Genomic DNA, 19,484 nt, shown 5'->3' with positions numbered 1-19,484 from the left:
CTGGATTGCCAGTTTCTTACCAGGTCTTCCCTTTGTTGCAGTTGACAGGCAAATTCACAGGAATTATGTCACTGTTGCTTGTGAAGATCTGCAAGGTGTCTTTTCTTCCCACCTATGATCAGCTTTCTTGATTTACAGATGAGGCAGCTGTTAGCACAGATTCTTTCTTCTTCTAGATACTGAATGGGAGGGTAAAAGCACTATCTGCTGCAGATATGAGTGACTAACTGTATTTCATTGTTCTGTTGCTACTATTTGAGCTTTTATTGTTAGGCACAAATGTTGCAGAGAAGGAAGTAGGCTAAATTTGGTAGCTTTTAAGAAATAAGGGCTATTCACAAGGCATAAGTAGTTTCTGGAACTTTAGAGAAACCTAGTAAAAGAAGTTGAACATCCTGAAAAAAGGCGTTAGACAGCATTTAATTTGTGCTCTTGCCTTTACTGGTCTTTTGTGTTTCCTACTTCTTTAATTTGTTACCCAGGTGTCTAGCCTTCCATTTCAGTGGAATCAGTGCTAAAATAACTCTGAAGGTGTAAACCTGCAATAAAAGTTGTATTAATCCAAGATGAGTAAAAATACTGACCAATTCTGCTTAAAAGTAAAATAACAGTAAATTCTTGATGCATATACAATCACAATGTATAAAGTATTAAGCATATTCTGAATAAATCTATTAGAAAAGCTTGAAAATTTTTGTGGGATGTTTCTGTTTGCTTAGTCTCAATAAAATTCTGCATACACTTAATAAATTTTTCAGCTGAAACCAGGATACAGTGTTCTCCTGTCCAACCTTTTCCCTTTTATTTCCTTTTTTTTTTTTTTTTCAAATTTATGCAGACCTTTCTTTCTGAGAAGGTGGAATTTTTTCTGTTTCATGAAGGCAGAACATGTTTTCTGCAGCTGGGAAGAAAAGTAGCTTTTCTTCCAAAATACTTGAAAGCAGCTGTCAAACATCAGATTCCGTTTAACGTTGCTTTTTGTTTGGGCTTTACATTAGGAGGTGGCAGCCCAGCTTGTTCACTTCCCAAATTTTCTTATTCAGCAATTGATTTTTAGAACTGCTTCATGTGGTAAGGGATAGTAGCGTTATTATGTTAAGTCATTAATTTTAGACTGTCTGTTGTTTAGGTTTTTAGCCCGTTTCTGCGTAAAGATGGCAGCCAACAATGCAGTGCTGAACAGACTGGAGCAGAAGGGTGCAGAGGCTGATCAAGTTATTGAATACCTCAAGCAACAAGTTGCTCTGCTCAAGGAGAAAGCTAGTAAGGAATTCTTATTCAACGATAAACTTGTTAATCATCTGGTTAACACTAAATGCTCGCACAAAAAAACGAGAACCTGGACACCTTCGTTGGTACTATCAGTCTTTTAAATGTGTTTCAAGTTCTCCAAGATAAAGCTTGTAGTAGTAGCACCGCTTCACTGTCTTGTGCTTTGTGGGTTTTTTGAAGCTGCTTATTGTGAAATAGAAAAGGCATGAATGAGGATGGACTAATTACACAAACAGATTATGGAATTTTGATAGGACATGATTCCATTTGGGGGGATAAAGGGAGTTTGGAAGGGTATGAGACTATGCATTTGTATGAAAGTATTACTGCTTTTTCACCACTATGGGATTCTGTCAAGAATATCGTACCTTCAACTTGTATGTTTTATACGTATATGTATCAGTGAATTAAGGTGTTCCATATTGCAAACATGGTCAAGATTTTTCTAATGGGTTTCTTGAAACTTTTTCTTGTGAGCCTATTTAGGGGATTGAGAAGCTAGTGTATTGAGAGTCAAGTTGAGTATGTAACTATTAAAAAAAGGCTATTTCAAGAAAAACATTATTCCAAAATATTTCTGATTATATAGTCCTTGAACATTTCCATGTTTCAACTTTTTAAAAAAAAAACCTCTCTTTGCCAAATGATGAATGCTAATTATTGAAACCTGTCATTTTTAATATAGTGTCAACTCTAGTCTTGCAGGCATCTCTCCGAGAAGAGAAGAAGCTCCGTGTGGAAAATGCTAAACTGAAGAAAGAAATCGAAGGGCTGAAACAGGAACTGATTCAGGCAGAAATTCGAAATGGAGGTGGGGGGAAAAAAAGTCCTATCCTCATACAACATAGTTTTGATCTTCTGCTAATTAGATCTATCTTATTTCATCTTGATTTTTATCTTTCTGTATGTGACTCTATGGCATTTCTTACAAATTCTGGATTTTCCTAGGTTCCATGCCTAATCACAAGTTACTTAATTCCAACATCTTTGTAAGCTGCAAGCCTAACAGATACATAGGCCAAATCTTAATTAGACGTGGAGCTAGTTTTGGTATGTTTTTGTACAGTGCCTTTCATAATAAGCCTTGAATTTGACTGATAGCAATGACTCCTTATAATACCTTAGAAATTGCTGAATGTCTAACACATCCTGATACTCTTGAGTATTTAGCATGACTGAAAAATCCCTATGGAAAATCAAGCCACAGTTCAAAGTACGGGTGAGCGGTGTCTTCTTAGAAAATCTGTGGTAATGTAAAATTAGAAACAATGTGTTTAGAATTTTTGATTCCATGCTATAGTAACACCAGCCTTCCATTGCACCATTTTCCCTTCTTTTTGCTCCTCTGTGTAGTTCTGTTCAGCTCACACCATCATTATATAATTCATTATAAAAAAGAAAGGAGAAAAAACAAAACTGAAGTGTTTCATCTGAAGCATGTCTTTAAATTTCCAAAGAAAACCTCTTCTGTGCTCAACAGCTATTATTATTTTTATCGGTACTGTCAATGTTGTAAATTCTGAGAGATAGTATCCAGTGTAGCTGGATGCTAGCATTCAACTGTACTGAACGTTTTACTGGTAAAACAACACATCCAGTCTTCAAAAAGACTAGCATTTTATATATGTGGAGAATTCTTTTTTCCTTTGGGCACGAATAAAGCCCCTACATGTACTAAACCAAACCATTAGTTTATATTCTTCCATTGCCTGTTAGTCTGCAGCAATTCTTGACAGGTACAGGATATTTCATGGAATCTCTGTTATGCTTGAGAGAGAAGTCTCAAGGTATGTGATTTTTTCCAAGATGGGAAAGGACTAGGAAATTAATATTGAGCTTGACATGCATCTTCCTTTATTTAGCTAGTTTACCTAAAAGGTAGTAGTGCTAAATTCAGATCTTTGCTTTCGAAGTGAACTAGTGTATGTTAGCTTTGACAGTATTATCATTGGATATATTTTTTCCACAGTCTTTCCACAACTAGCGAGCAAAACAGTAAGTAAGTGGTTGTTGGTACAACAAATCTCAGATCTGAATGATTTAAAGTAATTGCTTGTAAGAACATAATTCGTGCAAATCACTTTGGTGTCGAAGAGAGCGGGTATCAACAAACAGTGCAGTTGGAGTGTCTGAAGCGTAAAAAGAAGCATGTATGCAGACTGGAGTACCCTATAATAGTGATACTATAAGAATTTGTCGAACAGTAATTAATCATAGAACCGCCCAGGTTGAAAGGGACCTCAAAAGATCATCTGGTCTAACCTTTCTTGGGAAAGGGAGCCTCGATGGTATTGCCTAGCGCACTGATGATGCTTACCCAGTACAATGGTTTGGTAAAAATTCTTAATGAGATTCTTGAAGAGCAGAATGTAGAAGGAGGGTGATTCTTACACTTTCACCTGGTAAGATTGATAGTGAGATGATGTCCAGAATTCTGTATCAACAGTTTAAAAAGAAATATGAAGGAAACATGGAGAATTAGGGAAGTGAGGAATCAACAGATCATTTTAGGGCTGCAGGTAATTTCTTAGAATGTGATTATTCAGGCTCAGTTTCTCAGTTAATCAGGAAGAAAAGATTTGAGGAATGATCTGACGACAATGGAAAAAGTATTTTACATGTAGTAAATCACGGAATAGTCTCCAGTATGACAAGAGCTAGTAACTAGAAACTGAAACTAGGCAAACACAAATGAGAATTATGGAGTTAGTAGCAGAGATAACTAGATGTTGAAATAAACTACAAAAAGAGGTGGTGTTTGCTTGTATGTTTTCTTGTATATAGCACTTTTTCCCATTGAAAATATGTGTAGTCAAAGGCATTGTTCTTAACCAATCAGAATAGTCACATATAGATTCAGTTCTGAAATGTGTTTTGTAATGTTGTGCTTCACGACTCAGCAGTTGTGGTTTTGGTATTTTAAACAAAACTTTCAATTCTCTCTGTTTTTTCATTTATGTTGGAAACTTTATGTCGTCATGTTCAAGGTTCTGATACCCCTTCTAACTTCTGTGGTTTCAATTTTAGTAAAACAGATTGCAGTTCCTCCTGGTACAGCCATTTCTACAGCTCCGTTTTCTGATGATGTGTCACAACCTACAGCAGTTGCGTCATCATCTGGTTCCAAAGATCAAATTAAAGGTGAAGATGAAGAAAAGAAAAAGAAGGAAAAAGTAGAAAAAAAAGGTACTTCAGTTTTTTTAGTAGTGATAGACAGTTAAGGCTTTTAATTTATGCAAGTGCTTTTACATCATTTTGGGCACAGAAAAGAACAGTTTCTACAGCCACAGTAGGAAGAGTCATGTGATAGTTCTGAATGTCTTGGAAGTGCTTGAAGCTAATGAAGGCCATCAAGTAAGCTACAGATTCTTATTTCAATAGGTTACATGCCAAATTTCTTCTAATGGGACTGAAATCCCTCATTTAATCAAATAAACAAAAAACCCAAGCCCCCCAAAACCCCACAACAGAAAAAAGCAAAACGAAAATACACACACACAAACGAAGGGGAAAAAAAAAAGTGGGGGTGGGGGACGAAGTGTAGGACAAGAAGTTTTGGCAGGCTGGATGGCTTTTTGTTCTGAGGCTGTTAGATTTATTATTTTTTTTCTCACTCCTGCCCCCACCATGGAAACAGTACAAGCAAAACGCAAAGACCAGCTCAGCAAAATACCTTGCAAGCAATAGTAGCATAACATAATCCTAAAGGAAGAGTGGTAAATTGCAGTTTTTCTGCATCCTCCAAGTATGCTGCTTTGGTTTTTTTTCTGGAAAATTCTTACAGGCAGTGAAGTTCCATCAGAATAGATCAGATACAGCAATGTCAACACTGGTGAAATTGTCTGGTTAAGAGGAAGTACTGGGTACATAGGCAGATAGCATAATCTGGTTTTGGCAACAGAGAGGAAATGTAGAAGGATATGTAGGTTTCTTAATACCTTTCCTCCTGTAATTTTTTTTTTGCTGTCTGTATCTACTTCTGTTTAATAAACTCTTTTAATAGAAGACGTGTCTGTTAAACTTGCACAAAATTCTCAAATCCCTTTGCTTTCTGTCACCTATCTCATCTGTTTCCTCTCTGCTTATTCCTGTACTCTTGGTTCCACTTTTTGCAAACTTCATCTGTGAGGCTTCTCTGGGTGTTGATTCTGGGCTGACTCTGACACTGGCCAGAGGAGTGCAGTTTTCTCCTTAGCCTCCAGCATTGAAATGGATGGTTTTTTATCCATTTGTATATATGCTGTGTAGTGTACATATGCTGTGCACAGGCATCCTTTGCTGTGTTCTCTTTTCCTTCTTGGATGACAGACTTCATTTCTCCTAAGTGAAATAAATAGGGTGCTAGAAGCTGATTTTTTTGGCTCCAGACTGTTGTAGAGAAATGTCATGAAGTGGAGAACAGTGAGGAATGATACCAAAGATAAAGATGGCAGGTCTTTGAAATTATCCTAGGTATTAAATATGAACTGTTTTGATGGTATTCTTTCAGTTTTTCTTCAATTATTGTATATATGACTGCTTTTATTAATCTATTTGTAATCCATTTTCAATTAGATAAAAAGCTCTAGTGTTTGTGACTGGGTTTTATTTATTCATCATATATGATCTGAAATATTTTTGGAGAGCTATTGCTTAAGTTACATTCAGTAATAAAAAGGCAGTATTTTTTTAATTATTTAATTTCAACCCTGTACTAGAGCAATGATAAATGAATCAAATTGCATGTTGTGTCCACTTCTCCTTTTTTGCTCCCTAAAGAAGGGAGTTTAGTTTACATTAATATGTAAGCTATCTTGGATGAAAAAATAACAGAATACGCTTATTTTAAGTAAGCACTTCTTAGGCATTTCTTAATCCCCCAGACATTGTAGTTGTTAAACAAATCTTGAATGTCTTTTAAACAGGACAGTCTTGTATACAAGCTGGATGTAACTTGCTTGTCTTGAAAGGAATATCTAAATGAGCAGTTGAGTATGGGGAGTGTTGCTTCACTGCTGTTTTATACTGTACAGTATGTATGGGTGGTGATAAACCCTTGCATTGCTATGGGATAAAGACTCGGCGTAAGCAGAACCTCGTTAGCCACGAGCATTTTCACACACTAGTATTTTTGGGCAGTGAAGAATGTTAGCTGAGGTCATCTTGAAGGGTTGCTTTGCAACTGTAACACTGCAGTTGCAGTGACTTAGCATTGTCCACAGTCAGGAGCTGTTGTTAAGCACTAGTAACCTGATGACTTCTCATTGTCTCGTTTCCCTTTGCTGGTGAAACACCATGGCAAGACTTAATGGTAATTGCTAATTATTAAAACAGTACTATCAGACTTATTGATGTGGCCTTTGGCACTGTGTGTGTGTCACTTACATACATGTTAGCTACACTTAAAGTTCAGGATGACTTCACTTTACAAACAAGAAAATACCTCTTGTCCTAAGGTGGTAATTACTTGTAGTAACAATCTAAATTGGAGTGTGTATGATGATGCTCCACTGCAAACTAGTAATAGAGGTGGTAACTCTTTAGTTTTCATTTGTGTTTCACCCTGGATTTACACTTATTTCTAAGATTGTAGCTTGCTTTTCCCTTGCAGTAGCCATATACATTATTTATGCTTCTTCAATGTTTATTCATCAACTACACTTTCTTTAATAGTTGAAAAGAAGGAGAAGAAACAGCAGCCAGCTGCTGGGAGCAGTGATGCAAAACCTGTGGATGTTTCTCGTCTGGATCTTCGTGTTGGCTGCATTATTACTGCCGAAAAGCATCCGGATGCAGATACTCTGTATGTCGAAGAAGTGGATGTTGGTGAAGCAAGCCCAAGGACTGTTGTCAGCGGTTTAGTGAAACATGTTCCCCTGGATCAGGTATTAACAAAATTACTTACTGATAGCTTTTCCTTTCCTAGAGTACCTTAAGACCTTCATCTGTTTATAGGATGTGTTTTCATTCTGCTAAAAGATTTTTGCCGTCATGAAAACAAAAAGAAAATGCAAACGGAAATAATGCTTAACAACACTTGCCAGGAAATGGAGAAGGACCCTTACCCCAAATCAGTTCCTTTCTGCCTGCAGTGCTTCTACCTTGGGATCTTATTCTGCTTCCTCTGTGATGCCACTGGTACACAGTGGACTCCTAAACCAAACAGCTGCGATTCTCCCTTTAGGTTTCCTAGTATGTAGTAGAGAACCCACAATACCTTTTTGCTATCATCTAAACTATTGAAACCTTTGCCTTCAAACTCTCTTTATGGCCCGTTGAAGTGTTTGGCACGGAGTAAAGCAAAGAGCGTGTAAATTTAACATGGCTGGCAGTGAGTGATTTAAAATACGCATTTTGTATTCCGCTGTTGTTTTACTTCCTTGTCAGCAATAGAGTCTGCCTCTATGCTTTTTTTAGTTGATACACTTCTGTTTGACATGCATGGTTTATGTGTGTCTTGGGAACAACCTAAGACTTCAACAATATATTTTTCTTTCATGCCTCTCCTAGAGGGTCAGTGGAAGGAAGGAACTGACTGAAGGCTGCTTCTAAACTCAGATGCAAGTTTGGCAGTTAAAGCAATGTTCCACAGAGCAACTTTGAAATGGGTCATGAAGGAATTGATCTTATTGTGGAAAAGCTAAATTTTCTCAAATGCCTTTTTAATCCCTAATCAGGCCTTCTCCCTATGTAAGACTGCAAATGTAGGAAGCAGTTAAAATTGTGATTGTTTTTATGATAGAGAAAGTTATTGAACTGAAAAAAATGACTGAATGCAATAACTATTTTGCACTGATCACCTGACAGTGTCCAGTTACTGGATTTGCAGTGGGGAAAAATTCACACTGCCTTTTTTTTTTTTTTTTTAGCAGTCCACTCTCAAGAAAGTGTGTAGAAGAAAAGTCTTAAAAGCCTAAATAAGGTTACGAACATAAAGTGTATAGAATGCAGTGGCAGTAACAGTCTTTTCTCTTTAACCTGCTTTCTGTCTGGAAAAAATAATCCAAAGTACTCATTAACAGAGAATTAGGGATCATTTATGCACACTCTTTGGGAACAGTTAATTTGTGTGTCTGGTTTTGGTTTTCAAGTCCATTAGACAGTAAATTCTTAGAGGCAGGCTTCCATCTTTTTCTGTTTTTTCAAGTGTTCAAAAATGTGAAGGCCTGGCATGTGACTACTGCCATACATTTAAATAAAAATGTATGCATCAGATCAAGTACCATAGATATAATTCACCAAATATTCAGCTATTTATGATTCTAGTGTTTGAGGTGGCAATTTAGCAGTGTTTGAGGCTGTAGTATTTGTATCATCTGATTTTACTTTTAGTTAGGAAGGACGATGTGTATCTTCATTAACATTTCAGTATGCAGTGCAAGTTTTTTGTGGGTGTGAAAACTTCTTGCATGCCCACTTCATATGTGGTACATTGTGGTTTTGTGCACCACTGATGGTGGTGAAGCCAAGTCAGAAGTTGCACCCTCAAGTATCATGTATAGATAGATACATGCATTGTCAGTATCAGGGATATGGAACTGAAACATGAGGTGGACCATGCCAATACTGAGCTCTTTCAGCAGCAGCTGGGAACAGTTGGAGAACATTCAGAAACGTCAGCAGGAATTGCCAGCTTTTCTGCCACTGTATTTGGCTTTTTGAAGTTGATGTCTGTGTGCTCCTAGCATCAATACCTGTCTCAGGCAGTCATTCTTGAAATTCAGGCAATTCTCAAGTGCCACTTTTTACCTCCTGAAATCCCCATCAACCTAAGAGACCCTCATGTCTGTGGTCTGAAGTGAAGGAAGAGAATGCAGAGCATGTATCTTAAACTTAGCAAGAAGAGAAGAGGCCACCATCTGCCTCCAGAAACACTATCCTACGGCCATTCTTGGTGAGAGGATGCATTACAGCTATATCTGTTACAAACTATATAGTCTTATTTTTATAGCAAAAGCTTTTTCTTTCTACTTAGATAGTCTCACCTTCTTTCTTTCTAGATTATTGTTTAAGGGTAAGTGTTGTCCACCCAGGAATTAAAAACTGGTACTTGAGTTTATATTTCTTTTTCTTAGATAGAATAGTAATTATATTCTTTATACATACTCTTGATCTTCTGATTTTCTTCGTCTGGTCTACAGGGAAAACATGTTTCTATAAATCATGAAGGACAGTGACTACGACATGACTGTAAACTTATTGACACATTATATGTAATATAAGACACCTTTCTTAAAGCAAACCAGTTTTTTTTTCCTCTGCTTTTGTAGCATTGTGCTTCAAGGCTATATTAAAAGCTACTGTGTTTCTTTTCAGGTAGGAAACAAATAGAAATATATATGTAACCAAGCCTGTAACTTGTAAATTACGTTTGCTGGCAAACTTAGGATCCAGACAAGCACGTAATAAATTGAGGAAGGCTTTTTGTTGCTGTTGGTATTGCAACTCACTCTAGTTTTAAAGCAATCAGTGTGTTGTTTTTCACTCATATTCACTAGCCATTGCAGTCTGTCATGGTATCTGATTTTGAGATATAGAGGGATAGTTGGCTGATAATCAGTTAGACAGGTAACTTCAAGGATTACCCAAGCAAGAGCAATTTAACACTTGTGCTTCGAGGAGGAGGTCTTGGTTTTTCTGTATGGTAAACTTCAGGATTAACCTTTCCTCATTTTAGTTTCTTAGGTTTATTTCTTCTTCCTCCCGACCCACTTCATTGTAGCAGCATGTTGGGAAAATGCATTGTTTGATTCTGAATGTGAAGTAGCTGTGTGTCCAACCACAGAAACTGTAACAACTAACATTTTTGCTGAAATTAAATCTGTTTCTTACTAGTTGAGTTGTCAGTTTTGAAGTTCCTGGATTTCTGAAACGAAAGGGTTGGCTCTTTGGAAGGCCAGTGGAGGTTGTTACCGTTTCAAGGAGATAACATTTGAATTTCCTGTGCTTATTCTCAGCTCATTTATGTATCAAACACTTCCTGAGATGCCAAAGCCTTATCAGTCCCCTGTAGACATAGACTTGCTTCTGTTTGTGTCTTTTTAAGTGTAGAGATTTGCCTTATTGTTATTAACCAGAATTTGCTTTACTGGATAATAGCACATATGTGGAAGGAGACATACGCTTACCGTCTATCTGTGTCACCTTCAGCTGCTTTTCAGTAACACCCTGTATTTCTGATAGAACTTTTCACATACTGGGAAAGGTTTCTTCCCCTTTTTTTGTTTCTGCCCAATCTTATCTATCTGTCAGGAAACTCCCCCATTTGTTTTTATAGTTACTTTTGGAAAAACGAGGTTGTTTCTTTTGTTCCTTTAATTTATGGGGTTACTGGGAGTGACCATCTGTAGAATTACTGGATCTAACCCTTTGTAGCTGACACATTTCAGGGTTTTTTTAATCACTTACTGTAGAAAGATCTCCTAAGAGCTATGCATATAGAATAATATCTGAACATCAGATTTCTTGATGGTTCGTAAACAATTTTTTTGGTACTTACTATGCATGAATACAGAGGTATTTACTATTGTACTACTGAAGCCCTGTTTTCTGGAAACATTACAGTAAGTCCCTTCTGTAAAAATTAGCACAGATATTTAAAACAAACAAACAAAAAAACCCAAATGCAAAACCCTAAAAACTTCTGTGTTGTTAGGAAGCATGTATTTAGGTATAATTTCTTTTTTTCCCTCTATATTTAGGGAATTGTAGTTTATCTGAAGGCAGTTTAAAATTGAGCCATTTACAATAAAAAGGAAAACCCCATCCTTGAAACAGCAATGTTGTGGTTTTGGCTGACCATCTTGGGGTGGGTTTTTCTTTGCTTTATAAAAATTTTTTTTTTTTTAACCTTGTGGGTTTTCTTACCATTTATTTGTGAAATCAATACACATATCTTAGTATTAGAGCAGTTTTGCAAAAGCATTTGCAGATACTTCCTAGTCAAAGTGATGGGATAATGTGTATGTTTGAAATGTTGATAAATGCTTCTTAATTTTGTAGTAGTAATCAACTTCTCATACGGAAATCTCATGCAAAATATATAAACAATTGGGCCACTGCGATTGAAGAAAAAGGAATGACGTGATGCTAGTTTGGTTTTCTTTCCTGTTAGTTTGAAGATGATCTCCATTGCTCCATTAATGCAGTCTGGTTTCGTCAATTGTATAATAAAGAAGTGATGCTTTGCAGTCTAGAATTTTTTCCAGTTAGTCAAAACTAAAGTTGAGTACCAAATGCAGAAATATTGTTTCTTTTGCTCTCTATATCCATTTGCTAATTGTTATTCAGTGTTAGATAATATCTATAAGTTGCATTGCAGAGTTGTGGACATCTTACAGACGTTTCTTGTGTTTTGGGTGGTTTATATCCTTAGCAATAACTTAAGAAATTTTCAGTCAATGGGCTGCCTTGAAACGTAGGCAAGATCAGCTTTTCATTGTAACTGTTTCATTTTGGAGCTTTATATTTTTGCTTTTTAAAATGTTCTACATGGGAAGTATGCAGTATTCAGAATACTTGATCATCTGAGTTTTTAAGTATTAATCCTGCAGCTTTCTTAAGGTTTATGTTGTAATGCAAAAAGACTGGAATCTAGAGATACATATGTATGTGTGTATGTGTGTGCACTAGGACTATGGGAATTAAGGCTTCCTTGCTTTCTGTCTGTCTCCTAAGAATGTTCTGGTTTAATTTTTACTCAGTTTGAAAGTGTGGTTTGTTTCTAGGCTACAGTATGGTAATTTCCGCTAATAAAGTATATTTTTTTTCTGGTTTACTATTATAATTTTTATTAAACAACAAAGGAAGAAATGTAGCTCTACGGTTTTGCTCTAACAAATTTCAGTGCACGGTATATAGAGCCATCTTCAAATTAATTTCAAATTAAAAAATTAAAAAAAAATTCAAAGCATTTGGGTTAAATAAGATAAAATTTAAGATTCTAGTGAGCTAACTATGTAAAACACCTGTATGCTTCCGGTACACAGTTTGAAATTCTTGATCTGAGTTAGCCTAATTTGTGGGGTGGGGGAGGGTGGTGGTTGTTATTAAAAATTGAAATTGTTGGGTTAATAGTGCTATATTGAAAGTGGACTGAAGTGGTGATCTAGAATGAGTAAAGATGGAATGCAGATGAAATGCACCAGCTGGTTTTTGGGTGTCTGAATTGCACATCTTGCATTTCCGTGATAAGTTTATGTCACAATTGAGCATTTACTGCATTATTCACTGGCCAGCTCTTAAGTGGTTTAAATGTTGTTACCGGTGTGCAGGCATTAAAATTGTGCATCTGTTATTGTGTGCATCTTTCGTCCATGTTAAGGTCTCTTCATTGTAATTATTGTGTTATAATTAGATACTCCAAAAGCATGTGGCATTTAAATACTCATGTCCTTCTGTTTTCCTCCCCCAAGATGCAGAATCGTATGGCAATACTACTCTGTAACTTGAAGCCTGCAAAGATGAGAGGAGTAGTATCTCAAGCAATGGTGATGTGTGCGAGCTCCCCAGAAAAAGTGGAAATTCTGGCTCCCCCTCCTGGGGCAGTGCCTGGGGATAGAATCACATTTGAAGGTTTTCCTGGTAAGTAGATATGTGGGAAATTGGAGAACATACATGTGCCAAGGTGGCCTCGGAGTTGAAGCAGATAAAACAGTATTTTAAAGTTGGTTGCATTTTTTTGTTGTTGTTGACATTTTCTGAATTAGTTATATTCCAACTTTTTTATTATTAGCGTGCTAAGATAGTCTAAATAAAGGATTGAAAATACTTAACCACCTGCCAAAAATTGGAAAATACAGGGAAATAACTTAAAAAAGTTGTCTAGTACTTTAATATAAAATTTCCTGCTTTAAGTCTGAATAAGTACTTCTGCTTTTGAAATATGTCAACAAACGTATTTGCGCTTTGCAAGTTACAATAAGCAAATGTAAAGTATCTTTCCCAGTGTCTCAGTGGAAGTGATGAAGTAGTAAGTTCCTGATTCCAGCTCCCTCCCCTAATGAAAGTGTCAGAACTTCAGATAGGCTTTTGGATTTTCTTTGGAGGAGGAAGGGATGGAGAAGATTGGAGGGAGTGGAAATCTCCCTATTTATGAGAGGAGCCTGTAATACTCAGCACACCAGGGTTTTTTTTGTTTGTCTGGGAGGAAATGGCTTTTTGGGTCTCCAAAGACAGGTATTTCCCACTTTTTCCCACTTAATTAAATCAATAAATCTGTATCTTTCTTCAGAAAATAAATAAGAAAATAAGCAATTTAAACTTTCTAAAAAGATTATTTTCATCCATTTTCCTACTTCCTTCACCTCACACTCACATAGAACACAGACTAGTTTCTGACCCTGCATATTGGGAACTCAAATAAGCATCACAGATGTAGTGTTGGTGAATGCTTCCCTCCTACCCAAATGCCAGTTCTTTATTCTCACAGGCTGAAAGATACGGATATGCTAGCATTATTGTTTTGTTGTTTCTGTAATGGTTGTAAGTGTTTATCAGGAGGTGCTGGTCCATTATGATCCCAGTAAGAAAGGCACTCAGAGTCTGTGAAGTATCGTTTAAAACGTTACTTATTAGAGCTAACACTGAAAAGAGGAGAGTATAAATAATCTTACATCGCATAGATGATGGGAACACCAAGTTGGTGCAGCACCAAACAGGCTTCTGATCCACATGCAGTATGGTGTGCACTCCCTGTCCATAGAAAAGATTCCCCCCTTTTAGTAATTCCAGCTGTTGTGGTATTTTCTTACTCATTTTGACTGTCAACAGACAGGAAGTTCACATGAGAATTATGACTGTTCCATAAAGGTGAGGACACGCAGGTGGCTTGGTCGCTGGTACCACGTGGGAGCTGCCTGCAGGCTCCTCCGTTGCAGTCAGCTGGCTAGGTTTATCCTGCGCACCAGGAGTTAGTGCAGCACAACACAAGCCCAGACCTACTCAGATCAACTGTTCTGTGGATCACAGAGTTCTTGATGAACAGTGGTCTTCTGGTCAGGATCGCTGCATCATTTTATCTTAGGAAATACTGAAATTTAGATCAATTTTTCTTGTATTGGGTGGAGTTGTATGTGAGTGCATTTATCAACAAAGTATTCATCTTCAGGATAAATTTGTTGCTCAAAAGTTGGCTTTCACATGTGGGAAGGTATAGCTTTCTGTTTTCTACGTAGAAACATATTAACCTTTTTAATCTATTGCTGTACATCTAGAAATTGTCAGAGGTGCAGCATTTTTATTTATGAACTTCTTGGCAAGCTTTATGCCTCAACATATTTGCATGAAATACCTTTCATAAATATATATGTATGTATGTAGATATTTTTATGCTTTTCATGATAGAAACTGTGATGCTCTAAAAAGATAGATATTTTGGTTGATATATGATAAAGGAAGCAGTGGTCTATCTAGGTGTTTTTGAAACAGGAGGAAAGCTCAGCTTGCTGTGACTTAATGCTCTGATTGAAAATATTTCAAAATAATGTTTAAGAAGGGAATCAGTCTTGCAGCACTCTTCTCATTTTTAGTTTTTTGTATGAAAAATATACCGAGCTTTCTAGTTGAGATGCAGCATTAGTAAGCTGTACAGAAATCCAAAAGGCTTCACCAGTTGCATTGGCTAAACTGTAGGAATACTCACTCATAACTTCTAGTAGTTATCACATATCTGTGAGTAAAGGTAGTTAAATGTGAGTTAAATGTTGGAGGTGTGACCCTTTTTACATGCAAGGATACGCTTGTGTTGTGCTCTGCTTTGGAAATGGATGTGCAAAAGATAGCATCAAGCTGTGGAGTAAACCCTCTACTGCGTAAGTCCTGCAAAATAATGTACAGGTCAGCCTGGGCATGTGGCTTTTTTGAGGGGTGGAGGGTCTCTCTTCTTTATTTTTGTCTAAGACATAACCTTACTCCAAGCTTATATCTCAGGTAACTTTGTATAACTGGCATTTGAAAATAATGTGAGAACTGGTAGTAGTACTGTTCTTTTTTAGCCAGCGTATCTCTTCTTGCACATGACTAATGAGGTAAGTTTTATCAAAACAATTGAACTATTTGACTCCAGGTTTTTTTTACAACTGCAAAAAGCTTCTCCTAGAGCAAATCAGTTATAGAAACATTTGTTTTTAAATTATTGCCAAGTGTTAAGGTATGCAGATATTCTGTTGACATTTTGATTCCTAAAAGATGTAGAATAAGGTAAAGGTGGTGTAAAAGTTGTACTAGTTCTAAAGTTATGACCTGCAGTCCGTAATACAAGGTCTTGTATGTTTTATATCGGTTTCCTTCTGACAAGGAGCCAAAGACATGGAGTTCCGTTAAGTGCAAAATGAAGGCTTTCACAACCCCCTTATCCAGAGCTATAGGTTGTAGTCTCAAATATGGCAGCTGTTTGCTAATGTTTCATAAATAGCTGCTCAGAAAAATTGATAAGTATGAGATTAAAGCTAATCATTGACTTTGCAAATATGTCTAGTAATGTGGAGCAGAGTCATGTATCTCCTTGTTAGAGAAAACTTATTTCAAAGAATTTTAAGACTTGTGATTTCATGATTTTGAAGTGAGTAGGAAAAAGCAAGAAAAAACATTGGTGGATGGAGACTTACAAAATCATTCTGACATCTGCTTCTGTAAATTTGTGTATATGCAAAGGTATTAACACTGTTCATTGGTAGGTTTTGGTTCGCTTTAGTGTTGTGGTTTGTTTTTTTTTTTAATTTCTTTTAGCTAGGGGCAAAGATTGTTGCTACTTACCTTCTTGCCCAACTGATTAACAACTTTTAGTGTGTTTGGTTCCTTCCCCCAATTCCTTGTTTGGGTTTGGGGGTTTGTGTTGGGTTTTTTTTTTTTTTTTCCTCCTCCTTAAACAACTGGTTTTTTAGGTTTTTTTCTTTTATTCCTGAGATGGGGGAACTCACTGGGACAGCATAAAACTATTTCTCAATTTTTAATGGGGTTGTATGTCTGTATCTTCTACTCGCCTTTTTTGTGTTAAAATCTCACATGCTGCTTAACTGCTGTTTCCTCAAAGGCAATGTGGCATTTCACTGATGCTGTTTTCAGGAGGGTAGAATCCTTGCCATGTCAGATGTCATTTAATTTCAGTGCTTAATTGTAACCCATTTATATTCTGATCAGTTTGGTTTTTAAGGAGTAATTTTAAAGCATAAAGATTCAGTCTGAGTCCTTGAAATTAAAATGGAAAGGACAGCTGTGTCTTGTTTTAGTTTGAAATATGAAAGCCTATGAAGCAACAGAAGCAGCAGCAACAATAAAGCAACTCTAAAATGCGCACAGCTGTCTATCAAGCAGCTTGGCATCAAGTTACTTTTAAGCCTTCTCTCACCACCATGCAGAATATTAATGAGATACAGGCTAGCTTTCCTTGGCCATTTTAGTCACAGTAAACAAAAGGTATATTGATTCAAACCAATTGAACTTTTTTCTGCAGAAACTTGAGAGTTTTCCTAGAACGATCTTCAGTGTCATAGAGGAGTGATTTGATAAGCAATGCTGTTGTCTGGAGGAATGTTCTTCTTTGTTTATGTACTTGATATCATTGCCCTTAGGGGAACTTTAACACTGTGTCCTATTCCAATACATGAATTTTCAAGATCTGTTTGGCCTCTATTGTATTAAGAACTTTACCAAATTTCTATCTGCCTTCAGTGGAAAAGGTCTGATTTATGACCCATAGAAAAATTACTCTATTGCCTGTCTGTAAATACTATACCCTCCTACACAGTAACTGCCGTAAGACAGCAATAATTCTTGGAGTTTTCACAGCTAACTGTGAAATCTTCTTTCTAATAGCAGTATTATTAATGCTTTGACCAAATTCTTCAATGCAAAAATGCCACAGGAACCACAAATCTGTTGTTTAAGTTATATGGTTAAATAAACATTCTGGTCTAAAAATCCCTGGCAATTTAGTTAATAACTCTCTCAAAAAAAAGTGCTAAAGCTCAAGTGCAGTAGTTAGTCTGTAGTTAACAGGTTTCTTTAATCAAAGCTTTGGTGTATGGATGCTTTTCTTCAGTTGCATAGTTATAATCTACAGTGGGCTAAGTGATATTAACTTTTGGTAAGGCCACACATCACTGCACCTTTTTGCCCCTTCTTGCACTGAGATATTCTTTCAATAGTTACTGTGCTGTTACAAAGTGGAGAAGTTTCTTATTATGAGAATTTCTTTTGCAATATTTAAACTGTTAGATTGAATGACATGTTTAACAAAATTTCAGACCTCTTACTTGGCTCTTTCTATGTAAAGAGAGTGGGAAGTTCATTAAACCATTCATTACAAGTTTGAATTTATTTTATTTATGGAAACCCTTCTAAAGAATATTTTCTGGGAAGAAGGAATGCAATGAGGAGAAGTCATAGGAAAAAGCACAGCCTAAAGCTCTGGTAGTATTTAAATTGGTGCCTATGCTAATCTAATCTGAGCTCACCACAGATCCCGAGGGAGCTTGATGCAGGATTCCAAAGAAACTTATTAACATCCAAAGAGTGTTTTTTATAATAAAAGTCAGGGTTTTTTTTTTTAACTGAAAAAATTCATTTGCTTTTTATATGGGAGGAGGGGGAGGGAAATGCATGATGGATCATTTAACATTATGTTTAATGATTTCATTAGTTTGTATGCATTCACTTTGGTCTAAATCCAAGTCTGTCTTTGTTCATGAACTTGAACACTGAGCAGGATTTTGATTTTTGTGAAAATGTGCAATTAGCTCTAAATGTTTACTTTATTAATGATATTACTGATTTTTCTTTTAACTATTAAATGCTTTGTGGTTATGAAATAACTTGACTGCATTATTGAATTTTGCTTTGGCAAGGCTAGTCTACTTAACAGAGAAATCTGGCCTGGTCTGCTTCTCTTACACAGTTACAGATATAGAAACTACAGAAGTTAGACTTGTCTACAGGCAGAAGTAACTTAGATTTGCAAGCATTGAGATTAGATACCAATCACGGTAGATTGAACAATTGAAAACATTTAAAGGAGAAAACAAGGCAGGCTGGAATGAGAGTAGTTCGTTTATCTGCCTGTTGGTCAGCCAGTCAGGAGTATGCCAAGCAGTAATGAATTTCAGCCAGCTACTAGAAGGACACAGTTAAAAATCTCTGTAGCCTTATAGTTTTTCTTCCCTGAACCTTTGGGGACACAGGCCAGTGGAAGATGAGAGTACTTGACATTCTGCTCACTTGAACACCTCCTCATTTTCCATTAGGAAGTCCTGGCTCCTTTGAGAGGATCTTAGGGAGGATCTGTTTACTAGGATTTGTTTTTTGGTTCTTGCTTGTTCTGGAACTTAAGATTTTAATAGTTTGGGCAGAATGGTGCCAATATGGCACCCCAAGCAAGTAAAAAAAATAAAATATTTATATAGTGTATCAACAATGAAATAGCATGAGGTCCCTTTCAGCATTTAAATGTGCTCCAGCTATATTTAAAGCAAGTCTTGTGTGTTTTTTGTTTGTCCTGCCTGTGTTACACACAAGAAGTCAAGAGTACCCGACAGTGTTATGATTAAATAACTTTTAAAAATGAAATCCCCTTTTTTTTTCTTTAAGAGAATATGCATTGTATTAGAAGTAAGAGATTAAATTTACTTGACCTTTTGAACAAATAACTTTGAGAATCACAGGTAATGTTGGGGTTTTTTCCCTTTAAAAGTGTGTGCAGTGATGCTATGTGGGCTCTCACAGATGTGTAGAAACATAGAGCTCTTGCTCTGCCTTATGGGTTGTGTGCTATTAGGTTATTCTTTGTTTTGAAACAGGAGATCCTGAGAAGGAACTTAATCCCAAGAAGAAGATTTGGGAGCAAATCCAACCTGATCTTCATACCAACGACCAGTGTGTTGCTACGTACAAAGGAGTTCCATTTGAAGTGAAAGGGAAAGGAGTCTGCAGGGCAGAGACCATGGCAAACAGTGGAATTAAATAAATAAATGGTTATTAGAAGCTTTTTCAGATGATGAAATAGAAAGTAATGCAAGCACAATAAAAACCATGGATATATTACTCCTTTGAAATGCATGGCTAATAGCTTCTTTTGTTTGACTCCTCTTCCAGAGCTACAGAATGTGTTATGCCTCCCAACACTTTCACAGTTCACTCATCATGCTTACAAGTCCGTGAGGTTAAGTATTGTCAGCAGTCATTAACAACTCAGTGCTCAAGATGTAATTGCCAAGGCTTGTTCAAGGTAGAACTACAGG

At 36.5% G+C, this 19,484-nt stretch overlaps 1 protein-coding gene across 1 annotated transcript; it reads left to right on the top strand.

Annotated features, from left to right (window-relative positions):
* Window positions 1–348: 348 nt before the first annotated feature.
* AIMP1 (aminoacyl tRNA synthetase complex interacting multifunctional protein 1) lies at window positions 349–19,210 on the top strand (the record flags this gene model as incomplete). The annotated part of the gene is made up of 6 exons (XM_081998759.1): window positions 349–1,263; window positions 1,970–2,083; window positions 4,300–4,458; window positions 6,925–7,136; window positions 12,666–12,834; window positions 19,044–19,210. Exons 1-6 carry the CDS (start codon window positions 1,155–1,157, stop codon window positions 19,208–19,210), a joined length of 930 nt encoding a protein of 309 aa, XP_081854885.1. The 5' UTR covers window positions 349–1,154.
* Window positions 19,211–19,484: the final 274 nt, after the last annotated feature.

The sequence above is a fragment of the Phaethon aethereus genome (assembly GCF_964289735.1).
Source record: "Phaethon aethereus genome assembly, chromosome: 4".
NCBI lineage: Eukaryota > Metazoa > Chordata > Aves > Phaethontiformes > Phaethontidae > Phaethon > Phaethon aethereus.
The sequence above is the reverse complement of the archived record's forward strand: the minus strand, read 5'-3'. Positions and strand labels throughout refer to the sequence as shown.